This window comes from Cervus elaphus, chromosome 14, assembly GCF_910594005.1.
Source record: "Cervus elaphus chromosome 14, mCerEla1.1, whole genome shotgun sequence".
In the NCBI taxonomy this organism is placed as follows: domain Eukaryota; kingdom Metazoa; phylum Chordata; class Mammalia; order Artiodactyla; family Cervidae; genus Cervus; species Cervus elaphus.
In genome coordinates this window covers 57121634-57141204 of record NC_057828.1, presented here as the reverse complement: position 1 = coordinate 57141204, position 19571 = coordinate 57121634, and the positions used below count along the sequence as shown (strand labels likewise).

The following is a 19571-nucleotide window of genomic DNA, read 5'->3' as shown; positions in this document are numbered from 1 at the left end:
TTGTGATTGTATACATTTTGTAAGTTGCCCAACTATGTAGCTGCTATTAAGTTTGTTAGATATTTTCTGTATCTTTTTCTTCTATCCATTTATATTCATTGATACCAAGACTGTAGGGTTTTTTCCCCCAACATAAATGACATCATATGTATTGGTCTGAAAGTTTTGCTTTAACTTAACATTTCTACATGCTTAATTCTCTTTTTAATTATTCTGCATGTTTTGATAATGTAGGCATACCTTGTTTTAAAAAACAATGAAGTGGATCATTTCCTGCCTCTTCAGTGCCTTAACATTATGATTAGATACCACTGTTGTTTAGTCGTAAAGTCATGTTTGACTCTTGTGACTCCATGGACTATAGCCTGCCAAGGCGCCTCTGTACATGGGATTTCCTAGGCAAGAATACTGGAGTGGGTTCCCATTTCTTTCTCTAGGGGATTTTCCTGGCCCGGGAAAATCTCTTGCTTTTTAGGTGGATTCTTTACCATGAACTACTGGTTATGAGTTAAAAGATCCTATAGTTTTTGGTTCCTTTTAATTCTTTAGTCTAACCTCATATCGTTTTGTCTTGCTCTCTGTTTTATTTTTTGTTTTGTTTCTGGCTTTCCTGTAGCTTTGATTTGTTTTTTTAAGCTCCCCAATTGTACTATATTGAATTTAGTCTCAGAATATGTGATTATGGTTTTCCTTTTTCTGTTATGAAATCTATATATGATGCATATTGGGCTTTCCTGGTGGCTCAGACAGAGAGAATCTGCCTGCAGTGCAGGAGACCTGGCTTCGATCCCTGGGTTGGGAAGATCCCCTGGAGAAGGGAATAGCAACGCACTCCAGTATTCTTGCCTGGGGAATCCCATGGACAGAAGAGTCTGGAGGGCTACTATCCATGGGGTTGCAAAAGAGCAGGACACGACTTAACAACTAAACAATAACATCTGGGTTATTATTGCAGCTCTTTTTGTTTTTAGCTTATTCAGCCTCACTAAACCTCCATTTCTCATGGAGTTGACAGTTGAACTCCATTGACCCTCCAATCAGTTGAAAATCTATGTTTAATTTATAGTTAGCTCTCCATATGTATGGTTCCTCCTTATCTGTGGTTCTGCAGGATTCGGCCAATTGCAGGTTGTTGTGCTGTGCTGTGCTTAGTCACTCAGTTGTGTCCAATTCTTTGCGACCCCATGGACAGTAGCCCACCAGAATCCTCTGTCCATGGGATTCTCCAGGCAAGAATACTGGAGTGGGTTGCCATGCCTTCCTCCAGGGGATTTTCCCAACTCAGGGATTGAACCCAGGTCTCCCACATTGCAGGCAGATTGTTTACCATCTGGGCCACCAGGGAAGCAGGTCGTTGTAATACTGCAGTATTTACTATTGAAAAAAAAAATTCCACATACAAGTGGACCCTTGGTATTCAAACCTATGTTGTTTAAGGGTCAACTGTATCTGTAAAATGGGATAACAGTAGTTACCTACTTTTATCATTTTGTTCTATGTAAAGCATTTAGTACACTTACAGTATGTGGCACATAACGTATAAATAGTAAAAATTATAGTGATTGTGCAATAAAGCATTTATGTTTTGTTCTCTTTTGGGTTTCTATAGTTTTATAGTGTTAAGGGGATAAAGTGCCATGTTTTAACTTTGTTTTATGATTAATTAACAAATGTTAAGTTCTCTACACAGCCATACTGGTAAAAAGGAAGGAACCATTTACTCTGTGAAGGTTTAAGATCAGATTCTTTTTAGGCATTAATTTAAGCTGCATGCTAATTTATAGAAAAGATTGGATGATACTTAATCAACTTCAGCAAACATTTCTGACTAATAACCAGTTCTCATTCTAAATATTATGTCTTTTAAGCACTTTTCTCCTTTATTTTGGAGCATTCTACAACCCCATGCAAATTGTAGCATTTGACTCTACAATTGAGTAATTAGAAATTTCATTTTCTTTTTTAGCACTTCAGATGATGGTCTCTTTTTATTAAGTAATAAAAGATTTAATGTAAATATGCCTGTAGCTACTCATTCTATTTGCAGGTACATTTTATTTAAAATGTTTATAATTAATTATAGAAATAAAAATGTGGGCATTTTCTTTACTAACTCTGTCCTGTTTTTGCACGGGCCATTTGAACATACACAAATAACTTTAATTTTAGATCTACATATGAAATTAACTTGTTAACTGTCTAGGTTCTTACATTTTTTTCCCCATTATCCATTTATTTGATAGCACAAAAATCCAGACAAAGCTCAGGTTACTCACAAGGCAGATACTACAGAGATTCATTGTTTCCCTAAAAATTCAGAGTCTGGCACACAGTACTAGTAGTGCTTAGTAAAATATTTGTTGAATGACTGGATAAAATTTTTTAGCATACTAATGGAAATTGTTCTCTCCATAATGGGCTTGATTTAAGGTCGAATTACTTAAGTAAAACCTGAATTAAATGTAATGCTTGGAAAATAAAATGTGTAGATAATTTACCTTTCTAATTAATTACAGCTTAGATGAGTTTTTCTTTTCTTCCATAAACAGTCTCTAGGGAGCATAATCAAATCTTTAAGAACATGTAATACTGTGTTACTTTATTGTTCTGTTCATCAGTTCTCAGTTTTAGAAACTACAGTTACAGTAAGTGTAGCAGGTATTGTTTAAGATATGTGCAAGAAATTTCAGATTAGATTTTATATGTAAAGAAAATTTCTGTTAGACACAGGTGATAAGTTTTGTAATTTGATTTTTATCCCCTACAAAAAGGTAGTGGATAGACAGTAAAATTTGACTGTATGTGTATATGTTCTGGTTAACTGTATTGTTCTATCATTCTTACACTTGGGAATTTAAAAAATCTTTTGAAATAAATCATTTTAACTATGTTATAACACAGTACACTATAGAAGCAAATATAAGCCATAACAGAGGCTTAAAGATCTTTACCAGTTAAAAAAAAAACTCTTAAGATAAACGTTAAAAACCCCACAATCGCTTTTTAATCTCATTATCCACAGTGAATTTGATGATAAAAATATTATAGGGTAGTTTTTACTTTAGGCCAGTTTTTAAAAAACTCTTTATTAGGGTATAAGGTACACTGAAATGTATACATTGTTAAGTGTAGAGCTTCATGAATTTTCACAGATGAACAGATTGTATGCATCAGAGTAGTCTTAGCTATCTTAAGTCTAATTTTAAAATATAAAACAATCATAAACTTAGATAAATTGAGAGACTTAGATCTTGGATCCAACTTTGTTATTGTCACCTACAGCAGATTACTTCCTTTTTCTGAGGAAAAATCTACTCTCCATCTCTAAAATGAAGGGATGAGACTAGGTGTTTTATTATGGCTCTGATTTTGTAAAAATGCAAAACAGGTAGACTCTGTTGATATAAATGTGGCATGAAATGTTACAGGTAGTAGGGTGAGAATGTACAGTAAAGGAAGACAGTCATTTTCTTTCTTTGTTTTTCAGGTTATATTTCACACTATGTGCTGACTGTATTTACAGAAGATATTTAAAAAAAAAAAACTTTTTTCAAAGATTTTGATTCCAGTGGAATCTTTGCTTTAGATTTTGTGTGTGTGTGAGTAAATTGTAACTCCAGAACAATGCCTGTACAAGCTCCACAGTGGACAGATTTCCTCTCCTGCCCAATTTGCACTCAGACTTTTGACGAAACAATTCGAAAGCCCATCAGTTTGGGTTGTGGCCATACTGTCTGCAAGATGTGCCTGAACAAGCTCCACCGCAAGGCTTGCCCATTTGACCAGACCACTATCAATACAGACATTGAACTCCTCCCAGTGAACTCAGCCTTGCTGCAGCTAGTGGGTGCTCAGGTTAGTTGGCTAACTTATTACATTTTTAAATGTCTGTATATGTGTATTTTCCTTCTGAGAGAAACTGATTGAGTAATATTGCCCTCTATTTAAATAGATAAAATTCTGCTCAGTACTGTTTAGATCCTTTTATTTCAGTACTTTAGGTTTTGTTGTGGTAGTACAGTGTTTCTCAGTCATTGCACAGTAACACTCAATCTGGTGGTCAGATTTTCTCAACAACCTTAGCTCTCAGGTCACTAGAGAAACCTCAGAGGTAAGTCACAAGGACTTCTTAATATTGGGGAAGATATTATTTGCTAAACAGTTGCATTTTACTTAATAAGAAAAATGAAGCTGCTTCAGACAATTTTTCTTAGTAGGTACTAACTGAAATGAAAGATACAGAAAGTGATGAAAACTATAGAACACCACCTTTGGAACCTTTTGTCTAGAGTAGGAGCAAATGCTCCTTAAATACATAAAATATAAAAATTAGTGATTCTGAAGGTGATACTCTGAAAGCTTTGTGTCAGTATTCTTAAGTTAGAGATGAGTAGTATCTTCAGAAGGTTTCACAAAGCCAAGGAGGGCAGGCTTTTCAGAGATAGATATGATTCACTTAAACAGTCCCTCACTGATTTGCATAGTGTGAGTCTGAAGTGTCATATGTTTACTGTGAATCATTTTCTGAATAAATATACTAGAACTTGGACATTAATACTTATATTAATATTAGTACCACTAATATTTGCTGGATCAGTCTTCCTATAAGTGGATAAAAAGTAAGGAAAGTCGATACTATGTATACTGGGGATAAAGAGAGCAGTTCTAGAACATCTTATTCAAAATGAAAACTTATTGGACTTCCCTGGGCGTCCAGTGGTTGGGACTCTGCACTTCCATTGCTGAGGGCCCAGGTTCAATTCCTCATCAAGGAACTAAGATCTCACAAGCTGCAGCCAGAAAACAAAAACGAAACCAGAAGTGTAGTGCTTCAAACAACACTGTCAAGAGAGTAAGAGACTAACTCACAGAATGGAAGAAAATAATTGTAAATCATGTATCTGAGAAGAAACATGTATCTAGAACATATAAAGAACTCTTTCAACTCCATTATAAAAGGAGTTTTATCATTTTTAAAATGATTTATCATTTTTAAATGGATAGAGATCTGAACACCTCACCAAAGATATGCAGATGGCAAATGAGCAAATAAAAACTTGCTCAACATTGTTTGTCACTGAAGAATTGCAAATTAAAATGACAGTCAGAGGTGTAACTACTATATATAAAGTAAATAAGCTGCAAAGATATATTTTACAATAAGAGAAAGATAGCCAACATTTTATAGCAAGTATAAACAAAACATAACCTTTTGGAATTGTGCAAACAGCAACGAGATCCACTACACATGAATTAAAATAGCTAAAATTCAAAACACAACACAAAATACTGGTGAGGATATAAAGCAACAGAGACCCTTCATTTATTACTGGTGGGAATGCAAAATGGTACAGCTACTTTGGAAATTATATGATTCTGTTTATATGAAATGTTGTAAATAGGCAAATCCAGAGAGACAGAAAATAGATTAGTTTCTTTCTACAACTGGAGGAGGTTTGAGGGGAAATAGGGCAGGCATGACTGTGGGGTTTCTTTTGGGGGGGCCATGAAAATGTTCTAAAATTTTGATGTTGCGTAACTGTGAAGATACTTAAAGTCATTGGATATATACCTTAAATGGGTCAATTATATGTTATACAAATTATGTCTCAATAAAGCTGTTACAGAAATAAAACAAAAAATTTTTAATGCTATAATTTTGTATGTATGTATAGAAAAGATCTTTTTGAAAGAATTCAGTAAATTTAATGGGAGTTTTGATAGAGTGCCAGTGATAGAGTGTAAATGAAAGTGTTAGTCGCTCAGTGTGTCCAACTTTTTGCGACCCCATGGACTGTAGCTCACCAGGCTTCTTTGTCCATTGGCTTCTCCAGGCAAGATATACTGAAATGGGTTGCCATTCCCTCCTCCAAGGGATCTTCCCAGCCCAGAGATTGAACCTGGGTTTCCTGCACTACATTACCACTCCTGGGTGAACTGCACTACAGGCAGCTTCTTTACCATCTGAACCACCAGGGAGAGTAGGAGTGCATAAAATATACTCGACAAGCATTTGATCATAATTAATTAGTGAGCACTCAAACACCCTTTTTTTGACCTCTAGGTTCCTGAGCAGCAGCCCATTACTTTGTGTAGTGGGGTTGAAGATACAAAGCATTATGAGGAAGCCAAGAAATGTGTAGAAGAATTAGCACTGTACCTGAAACCACTCAGCAGTGCTAGAGGTAAATTGGATGAAATTATCCATGCTAATTAAGCACATGTTCATCAAAGATGCTTTTGTGACCATAAAAGTTGTGGGCTGTGTTAACAAAATTCATTCATTTATTATAAGCCAAACCCACTGATGCTAAATAATATCATTATAAACCACAACAAATACAGTAGTGAATTTAAAGTTTAGGTACTGTTTATTGGAAACATTTTTTGAATGGGTTGCAAAAGTAGGTATAAACATTCTAGTGGTTTCAGAAGGGCTTTGTATCATTTGACAACCCTGAATTGTCTGCCTTCTATCCAGTTTTGTGTGGTGTGCTGTTGGGGATACAATACAATTGGAAGTTACCATTACTGTCTTGCCAATAATGGCTTGTTTTCATTGAAAAGGTGAGCTTAACCACTATAAAATGTACCAAATCTGCTAAGACCTAAGATATGAATTTTTAATTATTGACTAGCCTTTTTTTATTATGATTAAAATGAATAATGATATATTTAATGTCATAGTGAGTATTCCATTTGCATGCAGTTAACAGCTTTTATACTTTTAAACTACAAACTGGGCTTCATTTATGTGATTTGTATTGTTTAATTTAAATATCCTGATAGAACCCAGAACTGTTCCATATACCTGTAAGTCAATCAGCCCATTAGAGGAAATTTTTCTGGACTCCAAAATTGCATTGGAAACCTAGAAATAACTCTTTCTTCTGTTTTAAAGGAGTGGGTCTGAATAGTACTACTCAGAGTGTTCTGAGTCGCCCAATGCAGAGGAAGCTAGTGACGCTGGTCCACTGCCAACTAGTGGAAGAAGAAGGCAGGATTCGTGCCATGAGGGCAGCTCGATCTTTAGGTGAACGAACAGTTACAGAGCTCATTCTCCAACACCAGAATCCTCAGCAACTCTCTTCCAATCTTTGGGCAGCAGTCAGAGCTAGAGGCTGCCAGTTCCTTGGACCAGGTATATAATTAAAATTTGATATTTAAAGTATAGTGTAGGCACTATGCTGCTGATGCTGCTAAGTCGCTTCAGTCGTGTCCGACTCTGTGTGACCCCATAGACAGCAGCCCACCAGGCACTATAGGTGATATAAAAAGGTCAGTTCTCTGCAGTATTCTGTTGTTATCAACTAATGTCTCACTTAGTTTCCCATAATCATGACTTAGGTAATGACAAGTCAGTTTTTCAGTACACTTAAAACTTTTCTCTTAATGCCAGAAGTTTATTCATTTTGATAGGGGTTTTCCTTAACTGTATTAACCTGCTTTCTTAAATATATGGAATGTAATACAAAATTGTCCCCATATGGTTCAAAAAGTGTAGCTGTGAATATTGGTGGTGGTTGTGTTGCCCCTTAATTAAGTGGTACCTGTAGAAATTTTTAAATATTGCCCTTCTAAGAAATGGATTTATCTTATATCTGTACGTGATAAATTTTGATTTTGTTCAACTTTTCCTAGCAATGCAGGAGGAAGCCCTAAAGCTGGTTCTCCTGGCCTTAGAAGATGGTTCTGCTTTGTCTAGAAAAGTATTGGTTCTCTTTGTGGTGCAAAGATTGGAGCCACGGTTTCCTCAAGCCTCTAAAACTAGCATTGGGCATGTTGTCCAGCTCCTTTATAGAGCCTCCTGCTTCAAGGTATGGTAAATTTCAATTTAAAAGGAAACTTCCTTTCCCCAGACTTAAGTAGTAAAACTTGAGTTTGATAAAGTTGCCTGTATCTTTTCATAAAATTTTAGCAGATTTTCTTTTAAAGAATGTAGATGATGGTCCAGTGGTTAAGACGTCTTCCAATTCAGGGGGTGCGGGTTGGATCCCTGGTCAGGAAGATAAGATCCCACGGATCTCCTGGCCAAAAAACCAAAACATAAAACAGAAGCAATATTGTAACAAATTCAACAAAGACTTTAAAAATAGTCCTCATCAAGAAAAGAAGAAAAAAAATCTTAAAAAAAAAAAGATTAAGAATGTAGTCACTTAGCTGTGTCTGACTCTTTGCAACCCTGTGTACTATAGCCCTCCAGGCTCCTCTGTCTATGGGATTCTCCAGGCAAGAGTACTGGAGTGCGTTGCCATTCCCTTCTCCAGGGAGATGGTGTCCTATTAAAGTTAAATCTTATGGCATTGAATTTTGTATATTAGATATTGAACAGCATAGATCAAATCAAGGCATATAGATTTTTGTATTTGAAGAGACTATAAAGCCATGTCATTTTTCCATCAAGACTACAAACAGAATTGATGTAAAGAGAGAGACATTAAAGCAGGAGAGCATTTTATGTGGCTTTTTTGCTCCTGACGTAATTCCACATATACAGCGCTGGAGCTCCATTTGCCATTTTGATTTTAGTATATGCAGTAACACAGAACATAGTCCTTTGTATGACAGATTGAATCAGCACTACTTCAAACATTGGTGTCCAGTATGCGTCTCTTACTGTTCATTTTGTTTTTCTTACTTCTTAAAGTCAAGGTTTCTTGCTTTTGACACAACACATAACAAGTACTTCATGGCCAGGGGAGCCTGTCTGAAAAATTGTTAATTGATAACAAGCTATAAGGAGGCCATCGCATCCCCTCATCTGACACTCAAACTAAAAAAGGCACAGTGTTTTTCAGAATAGTTGTATGAGAATTTTCTTCTTTTCAAAGTATTTTCATGTCTCTATGTGGTCTTATAATATATAAACACAGTTTGTTTCTTACTTGACTCGTTATGAGATTACATCTATCTTATTAGGTCACCAAACGTGATGAAGACTCTTCTTTGATGCAGCTGAAAGAAGAATTTAGAACCTATGAAGCTCTGCGGCGAGAACATGACTCCCAGATAGTGCAGATTGCTATGGAAGCAGGCTTACGAATTGCACCAGACCAGTGGTCCTCTTTGCTGTATGGGGACCAATCTCACAAATCTCATATGCAGTCCATTATTGACAAGGTAGACTCTTTTTTTGTTCCTTACTTCTTGATAATCATGGAGTTTGGTAATTCATTTATTTAACAAATATGTATTAAAATGAATACTGTATATCAAGTTCTTGTAAATTATATTCTCTGTAGCTGAGTGTCATGCCATAACTAGTCACCATAACACCAGTTTGTTCATATAAAGGTTTTTAAATTGAGGTATAGTTGACATTGCTTACATAAGAATTGATTTAATCAATGTTTTAAGTTTTATCCAGTGCTGTCTTCCATCCCTTTGAGAGTCTCCCGTCTCTATTTTCTCATCACCTCTCTCCCTTTTATTTTTCTCTGAGTTTTGATCACTATATTCATTAAACTCATTTTCTCAATGCTTTTATCTTCTTCCTGGAGCACCTATTTAATAGCCTGAAAGATGTGTACACTGAGGTTTCTTGTGACTCTCAGCCAGGAAAATTTCACATAAGTTACCAACCATTCTAAATTTGATCAAATTTTCAGTTTATTTTTACTTTTAATTGTTTTTATGAAAAGATCACTTAAGTACACATGAATTTAGGTCAGATCCCTAAAATTTCTGACTCTAAAAGCTATATTTAATTCTCTTAAAGCTATAGAGTGATATTTAAGCCAGTTTTGTTTAATTCAACATGAAATTTGTGAAAGTGCTGTATAAAAGTCTTTAAGTGCCATTTGTATATATTGTGTTCAATAATTTTTTAAAAAGTCTCTAAGTGCCATTTGTATATAATGTGTTCAACAATTTTTTAAAAATTTCTACTATTTTCCTTAATTTTTGCTATTTTATCTTAAATCCTTACGTCAGCCGAGTGTATGCTCCTCACTTCTTTGTCTCGTCACAACAAAAATTTGGAGTGACAGACATTAAAGCCCCCTCGGCGGGTCACAGCTCTCTTGGACAGACCATGTTATAGCTCTCAGGTCTCAAGCGGACCGTGTTATAGCTCTTAAATAACTCGGTGTTCCAGCTCAGTGTTACAGCTCTATTTTATTTAGATAATAGCGGGAAAATCCATCTTCGAGGCGTGAGGGCACATCGATCCAAAGACGCGAAGGAAAAAGCACCCCATCGCGTGGGAGATGGCTCCTCTTTTTATATGTTTTTCCTTCCCCCTGGGCCTGTCCTATGCAAATTGGGCCTAGGCAGGAGCGCTGTTCTACCTGAAGTCCTCACTCTGGTCCGAGTCGGACCTTCCTTTGACCTTCCTCTGCTCGATTTTCGCGGGCCTTTCCCTTCCTGTCTTTTAGCCACCGCCATTTTGGACTCCTTTTCCCTATTCTAACTACCTAACACTTATAACCATAGAAATGAGACTATATGTGCGAGTCCACCATATATTTAATTTAAAGAAATGTGAGTATGTAAGATACATAAAAAATATTTAACACTTATTGAGAGCTTACTGTGTGTCTGGTACTTTTAATTATTTATTTTTATTTTAATGTGTTAATACTTTGCTTAGAATGTTTTACTTTTTGTCCATACCACATGGCTTGTGGGGTCTTAGTTCCCTGACCAGGGATTAAACCCTGGCCATGGTAGTGGAGCCCCTGGTGGCTCAGACAGTTTTAAATAATTCATTTAATCGTCTCAACAGCCCTGTAATATTCCTTTTATACAGAAACAGAGGGTGGTTAAATACATTTCTCCAGGGTCATATTGGTAATAAGTGACAGAGCTGGATTTGAACTTGGACGCTCTGACTCAAGAATCCGGCTCTTAACCACTCAAACCTCTTTCCAGGCTATTCTTCCCACCCCACCCTTTTTTTGTTGTTGCTATTCCTAAAGATAAAATTCTTGAAATAAGTAGTAGGTTGATGTCAAAGGAAAATTAGGAAATGTGTTTTATAACTGTGTGATGCATAATTTTCAGTATATATTATTTGTTCTGTCCTGTAGATACCTTTACCAAAACTTTACCTGCCATTCCTAGGTGTGAAATTATGTAATTGATTATAACCTTAATCATGATCTTTTGGAGTTCCTTTCTACTTCTGAAGAGAAACTTGACTGACTTTTGTGAAAACTCTAGTAGGAGATAATTAACCTTCTTATCTGAACTGGACTATATACCTAAATGTATACTCTGTAATAATTTGTTCACATCGTGAGCATTAATTTGAATTTAATGTCCTAAACTTTCATGCAACAAATTGGTAAATGAAGTTTGCAGTGTGACATCTTGTTACTATATACAGCAATAGAACTTCTGTGATAATGAAAATGTTCTACATACATGCATTGTCCAATATGGTGATCACTAGCCATACTTGGGTATTAAACACTTGACATGTAACTTGTGTAACTGATAAACTAAAATTTTTATATTACTTGAAGTTTTTAATAGCCTTATATAGCTAAGGGCCACTGTATTGGATGATGGAAATAGAGAACTTATTAAAAGTGACAAGAAAATCAATAACCGTACTAAATTAATAAAGAAATATGAATTTAGAGGTCACAAAGAGGAAATGTATCTAATGGATGGGGTAGAATGGGCCCCAGTAATAAATACACATCTAAAACAGTAACATGACAAATACTGTCTGTTAAACTATAAAGAAACATATACTCTCATTCATTGCTGATGGTTTGTAAAATACATTACAGATTTTTGGGGAACTAATTTGTGAGTGAAGCCTCAAATTTTTCCATTTTAAATTGAAATATAGTTGATTTACAGTGTTCTATTACTTTCACATGCGGGATCTTAGTTCCCTGCAGCGTAAGAGAAGTCTTAACCACTGGACCACTGGGAAGTCCCCAAACCTCAAAATATTCATGTCCTTTACCAGAGTTATTATTTCCAGGAATTTATTTTAAAAGAATAATCCAAACTTTCAAAAAATTTACAAACTCAAAAGTGTTATTTGCTAAATTATTATAAAGGATTAAATATGGGGATGGTTAAAGAAGTAAATATACATCTACTCAGAACACTGTTACATGGCCAATAAAATTGCAGTTATGTCAGGACAGATACTCTCTTCAGCTATTAAATAGCATTAAATTTCTTTTTAAAAGTGTTAGTGAAATATTTTTGTTAAATCTCAGTGATAGATGCACAGGAATTATATTAGACAATTGCTTTGAAGTATTTTATAATAAAGATCATTAGATATTTTAAAAATATCTTTGTTATAATGTTAATGGTAAACAAATCCAGAAGTTTATAAATAACCCATTATAAGTATATGAAAAACATGCAAAGATGAAAAAATTGAATAAAAGGCATGTCACCATTTTATTTATTTATTTATTTTCCATTTATTTTTATTAGTTGGAGGCTAATTACTTTACAATATTGTAGTGTTTTTTGCATACATTGACATGAATCAGCCATGGATTTACATGTATTCCCCATCCCGATCCCCCCTCCCACCTCCCTCTCCACCTGATCCCTCTGGGTCTTCCCAGTGCACCAGCCCCGAGCACTTGTCTCATGCATCCAACCTGGGCTGGTGATCTGTTTCACCCTTGATAATATACATGTTTCGATGCTGTTCTCTCGAAACATCCCACCCTCGCCTTCTCCCACAGAGTCCAAAAGTCTGTTCTGTACGTCTGTGTCTCTCTTTCTGTTTTGCATATAGGGTTATCGTTACCATCTTTCTAAATTCCACATATATGCATTAGTATACGGTATTGGTGTTTATCTTTCTGGCTTACTTCACTCTGTATAATCGGCTCCAGTTTCATCCATCTCATTAGAACTGATTCAAATGAATTCATTTTAATGGCTGAGTAATATTCCATGGTGTATATGTACCACAGCTTCCTTATCCATTCGTCTGCTGATGGGCATCTACGTTGCTTCCATGTCCTGGCTATTATAAACAGTGCTGCGATGAACACTGGGGGCATGTCACCATTTTAAATGATTAGTTGTGTTGCTCCATGTTTTTTTAAATGTATGCTATTTAAAATTTACCTTTTAAAATGACCTGTATGGGGCGGTCTGTGCCAACCAGGCTGCCGGCCGGTGCCGCCCGCTCCTGCTCCATCGCCCAGGCCCTGGCGGCTCCACCCCTGCCTCCACCCTCTGACTGAGCTTTGCATGTTCCACTAACCCAGGGGGGTGGCGGGTGGAGGTACCTGGCTTCGGCTCCTCCAAGGGCAGAACACTAACCTGACCACGGCGGGCCTGCCGCACTCGCCCCAATAAAGCAATTCCAACCTCAAAAAAAAAAAAAGCAATGACCTGCAGGGGAGAAAAAGTTTCATACATGTATTTTTTTTTAAGTGAAAGTAAGTTTATTTAGAAAGATGCACATGTCATAGGCAGAATGCAGTCCATTTCATAAGGCGAGAGCAGCCCTCTTCTATATTAATAAACCACAGATAAATGTTTTTAAGTAAGAACTCTTAGTTGTGAAAAGTGGAAGTTAGTCGCATAGTCATATCCGACTCCGCAATCCCATGGACTGTAGCCTGCCTGGTTGCTCTGTCCATGGAATTCTCCAGGCAAGAATACTGGAGTAGTTTGCCATTTCCTTCTCCAGGGGATCTTCACAACCCGGGAATCGAACCCGGGACTCCTGCATTGCAGGCAGATTCTTTACCAACTGAGCCACTAGGGAAGCATCACCTAATCTTTTTCTTTTCTTTAACGGTAAAATGTATTGGCCACCTTAGGAGAGTTAGGGCAAGTATGTGTGTCCATTAAGCCTTAGGAAAACACGCAACCTGATAGCTTCCAAGAATCCCAAACCAAATACAGAATTTTTCTGAACTGGAATGAACTCAAATTATGTAGTCCATGCAACAAATGAGTTCAGATCGAGTCTGTAAATGTTGTCTGTGGTGCCATAACCTTTGGCCTGTAACAGAACTTGAATTCAAACTTGGTTTGACTCCAGTTTCATTGCTTTTGTTGTTGTATAACATTATCTCTAGACTTTATTTCCAAATTTCAATTATTTGAATGGATCCAGGAGGCAAACTGACATAGTGCTAAAAGAACCTGAGCTCTAAAGAGTGTTGTGAAATTGAAGAGTTGAGAAAGATCTCACATTCGAGGAGTGTAATGGCAGAGAGAAGAGAGTATACAATATACCAACTTGTGGATGCAGAGAAGTGTAAGGTTTCTTCAGGAAGAGAGTTATCCAGTTGGCCAACTCATGAGATGTGGGCGAGGATAAAAATTAAATATAATCAATTGCAAAAATGATTGTTATCTTGTAAATAATCTTTATTTTAAAAGGATTATCTGGTCTTTGGGGGAAGTTAATATTTATCTTTTTTTAAGTTGCAGACCCCAGCCTCTTTTGCACAAAGCGTTCAGGAACTAACAATTGCTCTCCAGCGGACTGGAGATCCAGCAAACTTGAATCGACTAAGACCCCATTTGGAGCTATTAGCAAACATTGACCCTAGTCCAGGTAAATTCAGGGGGAATTAATGGACTATCCTATACGTGCCTTAGTACTATTCAGTGATTCTTTTGTCTTTTGTTACATTTCTCTAGAATTTCGCAGAGTAGTAATTCTGAATCTTTTCTGTTGTAGTTAAGTTTCTGGCCCCAATCTTGTCTGTCTCTTTATTACTTCAACTAATATTTATTTAATACTTTTTACTGTTCTGTTCACTTCACCAGGAAAACAGATTTCATTCTGGGATCCTTTATGTTTCTTCCCTGTCTCATCACAAAATTGTGCTATATTTTTACCATTTTCATCTCTTGACAAAACTCCGGGTTTTTTCTTTTTTTCTGTATACTATGTCCTTGAAAGTGAAAGTGAAGTTGCTCAGTCGTGTCCGACTCTTTGCAACCTCATGGACTGTAGCCTACCAGGCTTGTCCGTCCATGCGATTCTCCAGGCAAGAGTACTGGAGTGGGTTGCCATTTCCTTCTCCAGGGGATCGTCCCGACCCAGGGATCAAACCCAGGTCTCCCGCATTGCAGGCAGACGCTTTAACCTCTGAGCTACCAGGGAAGCCCTATATGTCCTTAGTTGCATTTTTTTGGTCCCAAGTTTCCCATCTCCACAATAATCTTGTTCCATCACATATCCTCTTTTGCATGTCTAATTTGTCAAGCCATTCCCTGTCCCTTCTCCTTAACCTGAAAGTCAACCAACCTTCATTTTTCACCTGATACTTACATCTTGGGTGTGTTAGTTTATATGCTACTGTCCCTGTGTTTATTCCTACTACTGAACTAAAAAGCTCTTAATATTCACTAGTAATTTCCTAGTTTCTAATTCCAAAGGCTTCTTAAATTATTTGCCTTCAGCATTTGATGATGTTGTTGACTACTTCCTTGATAAACTATCTTGATACCTTATCTTTCTGTAGTCTTAGGATTCTCTTCTGGCCTGTCTGAATGCTAGTTCTGTCTTATTTTGTTCTTTGTCTGCTGTTTCCTCTCTTGCCCCCTAAAGAGTAGGCTGCTTGTGTTCTTGGAATTTTGCTTTTTCTACACTCTCTGTTGAAGATGTTTGTCATTCATTCTCAGCATCAGGTATTGTTCCTTTACAAATAATAGATTCCCAAATACCTCTGTCACTATTATCTGTTCATCACTCCAGACCTACTTTCCCAAATGCTTTCTGAGATTCTACATTCTCTGCTCAGTGTTTCAAAGCAAACTCATCTTCACTTGATACTTGCTCTTCCTCCTGTGTTCCCTGTCTCAATAAATGACCTGATTCTCTGAGGTATGTAAGCTTAAAACCTGAGTCTTTTGTCTTGCCTCATATCTTTTCCTTTCACTTGCTCTACACACCGTTTCAAACAAGATTTGTCTGTTCTTTCACAGTATCTCTGTAGCCCATAGATTAATACTGCCTCAATGAGTGCCTCATTCCTTTTCCTGAAGCTAAATGCCTTTCATTCTCCTCTACTCTTTTGATTCTTCTAATCTAATCTGCTTATTGCTGCAAAATAAATCACATCTCTGATCTTATTTGACACTCAAACTTTTAATGACACCCATTGCCTATAGAATAAGGCTTGGAACACTTGACAATGACATTTCAGAGTAGTAAATTTATTACCAAAATTGCTTAATCAAATCAGTTAAGATCTATTTTTATTTTTTTATTTTATTATTTGGCCATGCTTCACAGCATTCAGAATCTTAGTTCCCTAACTAGAGAGTGAACCTGCGCCCCCTACAGTGGAATCCCAGAGTCCTAACCACTGGACTGCCAGGGATTCTAAGATCTTTTTTAGAACACAGTGATTTTATTTTTTCCCCACTGCTGTGCTTTGAACAGTCTGAGCAGTTAAAAGAGCACTTCATAAGCTCACTGCTTCATCAATCACCAATCTGTCTACACCAGTCTGAACCAATATATTCTAAGCCCTCCTTGTGTGACAGTGGATAAGGCATACTTCTAGCTAAGGCCACCCTCTTTCCTTATGTGCCAGTATCATCTTGTCAAGTATATCCTTTCAGTAGCCTCTGTTTCTTATGTCATCAGTTTTCCTTCTCTATAGAGTAGCTCTGTCAACATTCAAGCATTTTACCATTCTTTTCATCAAAACCCAGTTTTGACATCATTTGCCATCTACCTACAACTCCAGTTCTATACTCTTTATAGCACTCTCTTGAACACACTCCAATCAGACATTTATCTCTACCACTCAATCAAAGTGGCTTTTGTCAAGGTCACAAATGACTTCCATGCAGCTAATTCCAAATATCAAATCATGATTCTCTTTGTGTTTGACCTGTTAGCATTTAACATATTTGTTTACTATCTACTCCTTGTACCACTCTTTTCACTTGTAGGCCACTGTACTTTCCTAGTTTTCTTCTTACTACATTGATACCTCCTTCTCAGCCTCTTTTGCTGATTTCTTCTCTCCATAACCTCTAAACTTTTTTCTTTTTTTCCCCCATATTTTCTAACCTTTGAAGTGCTTCCGGAATTTAATCCTTGTGTCTCTTCTCTTTTCTATTTATACTCATTCCCTAGATAATCTCATCTAGTCTCACAGCTTTAGATTTTATTTGTATGACTCACAAACTTGCTATATTTCATCAGTTCTGAGGCTCACATTTTTTCAGATTTTAGCATTTCTGAAATTGGGCTGCATTTGTATAATTAGTGACATGTAATAATTAGCAATTTTTTTTTATTTTGGTAGCACATAAAATTGATATATATTATAGTTGACAGTGTTTTAAAATCTGTGTAACTTAGTATTTACAGCCTAGACTTTCTTCTTAAATTCTTTTGTATATCTGTCTGCCTATTATCCAGTAGTTCTATTTGAATATCCAATAATTATAAGAGTAGTCTGTCTAAAAGTGAGTTCCAGCCCATATTCTCCACCCACCCACCCATCATTCCTTTTAGTGGCAACTCCATTCTTCCATTTCCTCAGGCCAAATACCTTGGAGATATCATTAACTCATCTTTCTCTCATAAGGTACATCTGATCTATGAGCATACCTCATAGGCCCTACCTTTAAAATCCGTTCAGAATCCATCTACTTATCACCTCTCTACTACCTCCCTCTTCTATCTTCATGGATGATGGAATAGCCTCCTGTTGTCTGTCTGGTTTTAACATAGGAGCCAGAGATTCTATTACCCCTTTGCTCAAAAACTCAATACAAGCCAGTCATTACTGTGACCTACCAGACCTCACATGATCTGGTCTTCCTTTACCTCTCTCCAACTTCCTTCACTCTTTCACACCTCATTTATTCCAGATTTCACCTCCACTAACATGTCATGCATACTCCCATATTAAGGTCTTTGTACTTATTCTTCCTTCTTCTTGGAATGTTTTTCTCCCCATATATCGTAGTAGATCCACAAGGCACACTCAGACCCTGCTTTTGAGTCTCTAATCAAATGTAACCTTCTCAAGGAGGCCTTTACAGGCAACCTTGTCTAAAGTTTTACACATACCTATTCCACTCCCTTTCTTTGCTCTATTTATTCAACTCATCATTCTATAGATAATTTGTTTTGCTTATTTATCTTATTTATTGTCTGGCTTTTCTCCTTGAATAGAATAAGGATTTTTGTTTTGATATCTCGTGCTTCTCGAGCAACTAGAATAATACCTGAAGCTTTGTAGGTATTCAGTAAAATACTTTGTGTATGACTGTTCTTTTTATTTTCTCTGTGCCTTTATCCTTTTTTCCTGATGAAGTTCCATGTGTCTTTCAAAGCCTAGTTCAAATGCCATCACCCAGAAATTTTTCAGAGTGTTCCAACAGGAAGTCATTTATACATATGCATTCTTGCTTCATTTTGTATTTCTTTTAGAGAACATTTCATATTTAGCTTTGTAGTTAATTTTTAGAAAATCACAGTACTTAGCAAATGAAGAGTGTGTATAGCACAGCTGCTTTATATAATAGCTCTTCTATTAAACTTTTTAAGCATTCTGTTTACCAATATTTGCCTTATACAAAATTTCAAAATAGACATTACAGTTTGGCTTGACTATAGGCAGTTCACAATTACATTTGATCCAGAGTGTGTTGGTCTGTACTATACTCTCATTTTTTTAGGTGCAAACATTTAAAACTAAAACTTTTTACATAAAAATCTCAAATTTCAGTTTTCCCTGGGAAACAGAAGTATATCTGGCAGCGTCATCCTTGCATCTTCACATAGCAACAGTCAGCTGAAGTTGGGTAGTCACCATAACCTTAGATGGAAGACATACTGTTTAACACAGTCCCCATCACTCTTTTTTTTAAAAATCACTTTATCTCTTTGAAATTTATTTTTTACTCTATTTTTCAGTGATTCTAATATGAGTTTTTTGGGGTTTTTTTTTTGGAGGATAATTGCTTTACAATGTGGTGTGAGTTTCTGCCATCCAACAGTGTCAGTCAGCCATAAGTACACATATATCCTCTCTGTCTTGAACCTCCTTCCTACCTCCCACCCCACCCCACCCCTCTAGGTCATCAGAGTACCAGACCTGTCACCCTTTATTGTTACTTCCAACAATAAGGGTCTGATGACAGTTGCTGTTTATTATCTGTCATATTTCATTCCTGTATGTTACCTTCACTGTCTCTGTAGTTACTTTAGATTGCAACCCCTACTTTAAAAGGATATATTTATTTCTTTAAAATGATTTTTAGGTGAATAAGCTGTTTCATGAATAGCTATATGAAACTTAGCTTAATTCCACTGAAGTGCTGACACTCCTTTACTAATTTAGTACTGGGCAGAACTTTGAATAACATAGTTTGAAAAAAAATTTTTTATTTGTTGTATAGATGCTCCTCCTCCTACTTGGGAACAGCTCGAAAATGGGTTGGTTGCTGTGCGTACAGTGGTACATGGGCTGGTTGATTATATCCAGAACCACAGCAAAAAAGGAGCGGATCAACAGCAGGTAAGGGAGGTGTTTGACATTTAGAACTAAACTACTGTGGTTATCCTCACAGATAAAAATTAAGGCAATAAGATGACAAGAATATTTTTAGACTCTGTAAAGACTAGAAATTAAACT

General features: G+C 36.4%; 1 protein-coding gene across 4 annotated transcripts in view; it reads left to right on the top strand.

Moving 5' to 3' along the window:
* The window catches only part of RC3H1 (ring finger and CCCH-type domains 1), a 73853-nt gene that overhangs the window by 27617 nt on the left and 26665 nt on the right, over positions 1-19571 (top strand). For 2 of the 4 annotated variants that reach the window (XM_043923054.1, XM_043923053.1), the window contains exons 2-8: positions 3488-3855; positions 6065-6185; positions 6902-7141; positions 7642-7817; positions 8920-9120; positions 14380-14512; positions 19336-19454. In XM_043923054.1, coding sequence (XP_043778989.1) covers positions 3625-3855; positions 6065-6185; positions 6902-7141; positions 7642-7817; positions 8920-9120; positions 14380-14512; positions 19336-19454 — 1221 coding nt within the window. In that variant the 5' untranslated portion in view covers positions 3488-3624. Of the gene's footprint in view, positions 1-2028; positions 2048-3487; positions 3856-6064; positions 6186-6901; positions 7142-7641; positions 7818-8919; positions 9121-14379; positions 14513-19335; positions 19455-19571 lie in introns of those variants that run through there. The other 2 variants (XM_043923055.1, XM_043923052.1) reach the window with 2 other exon arrangements.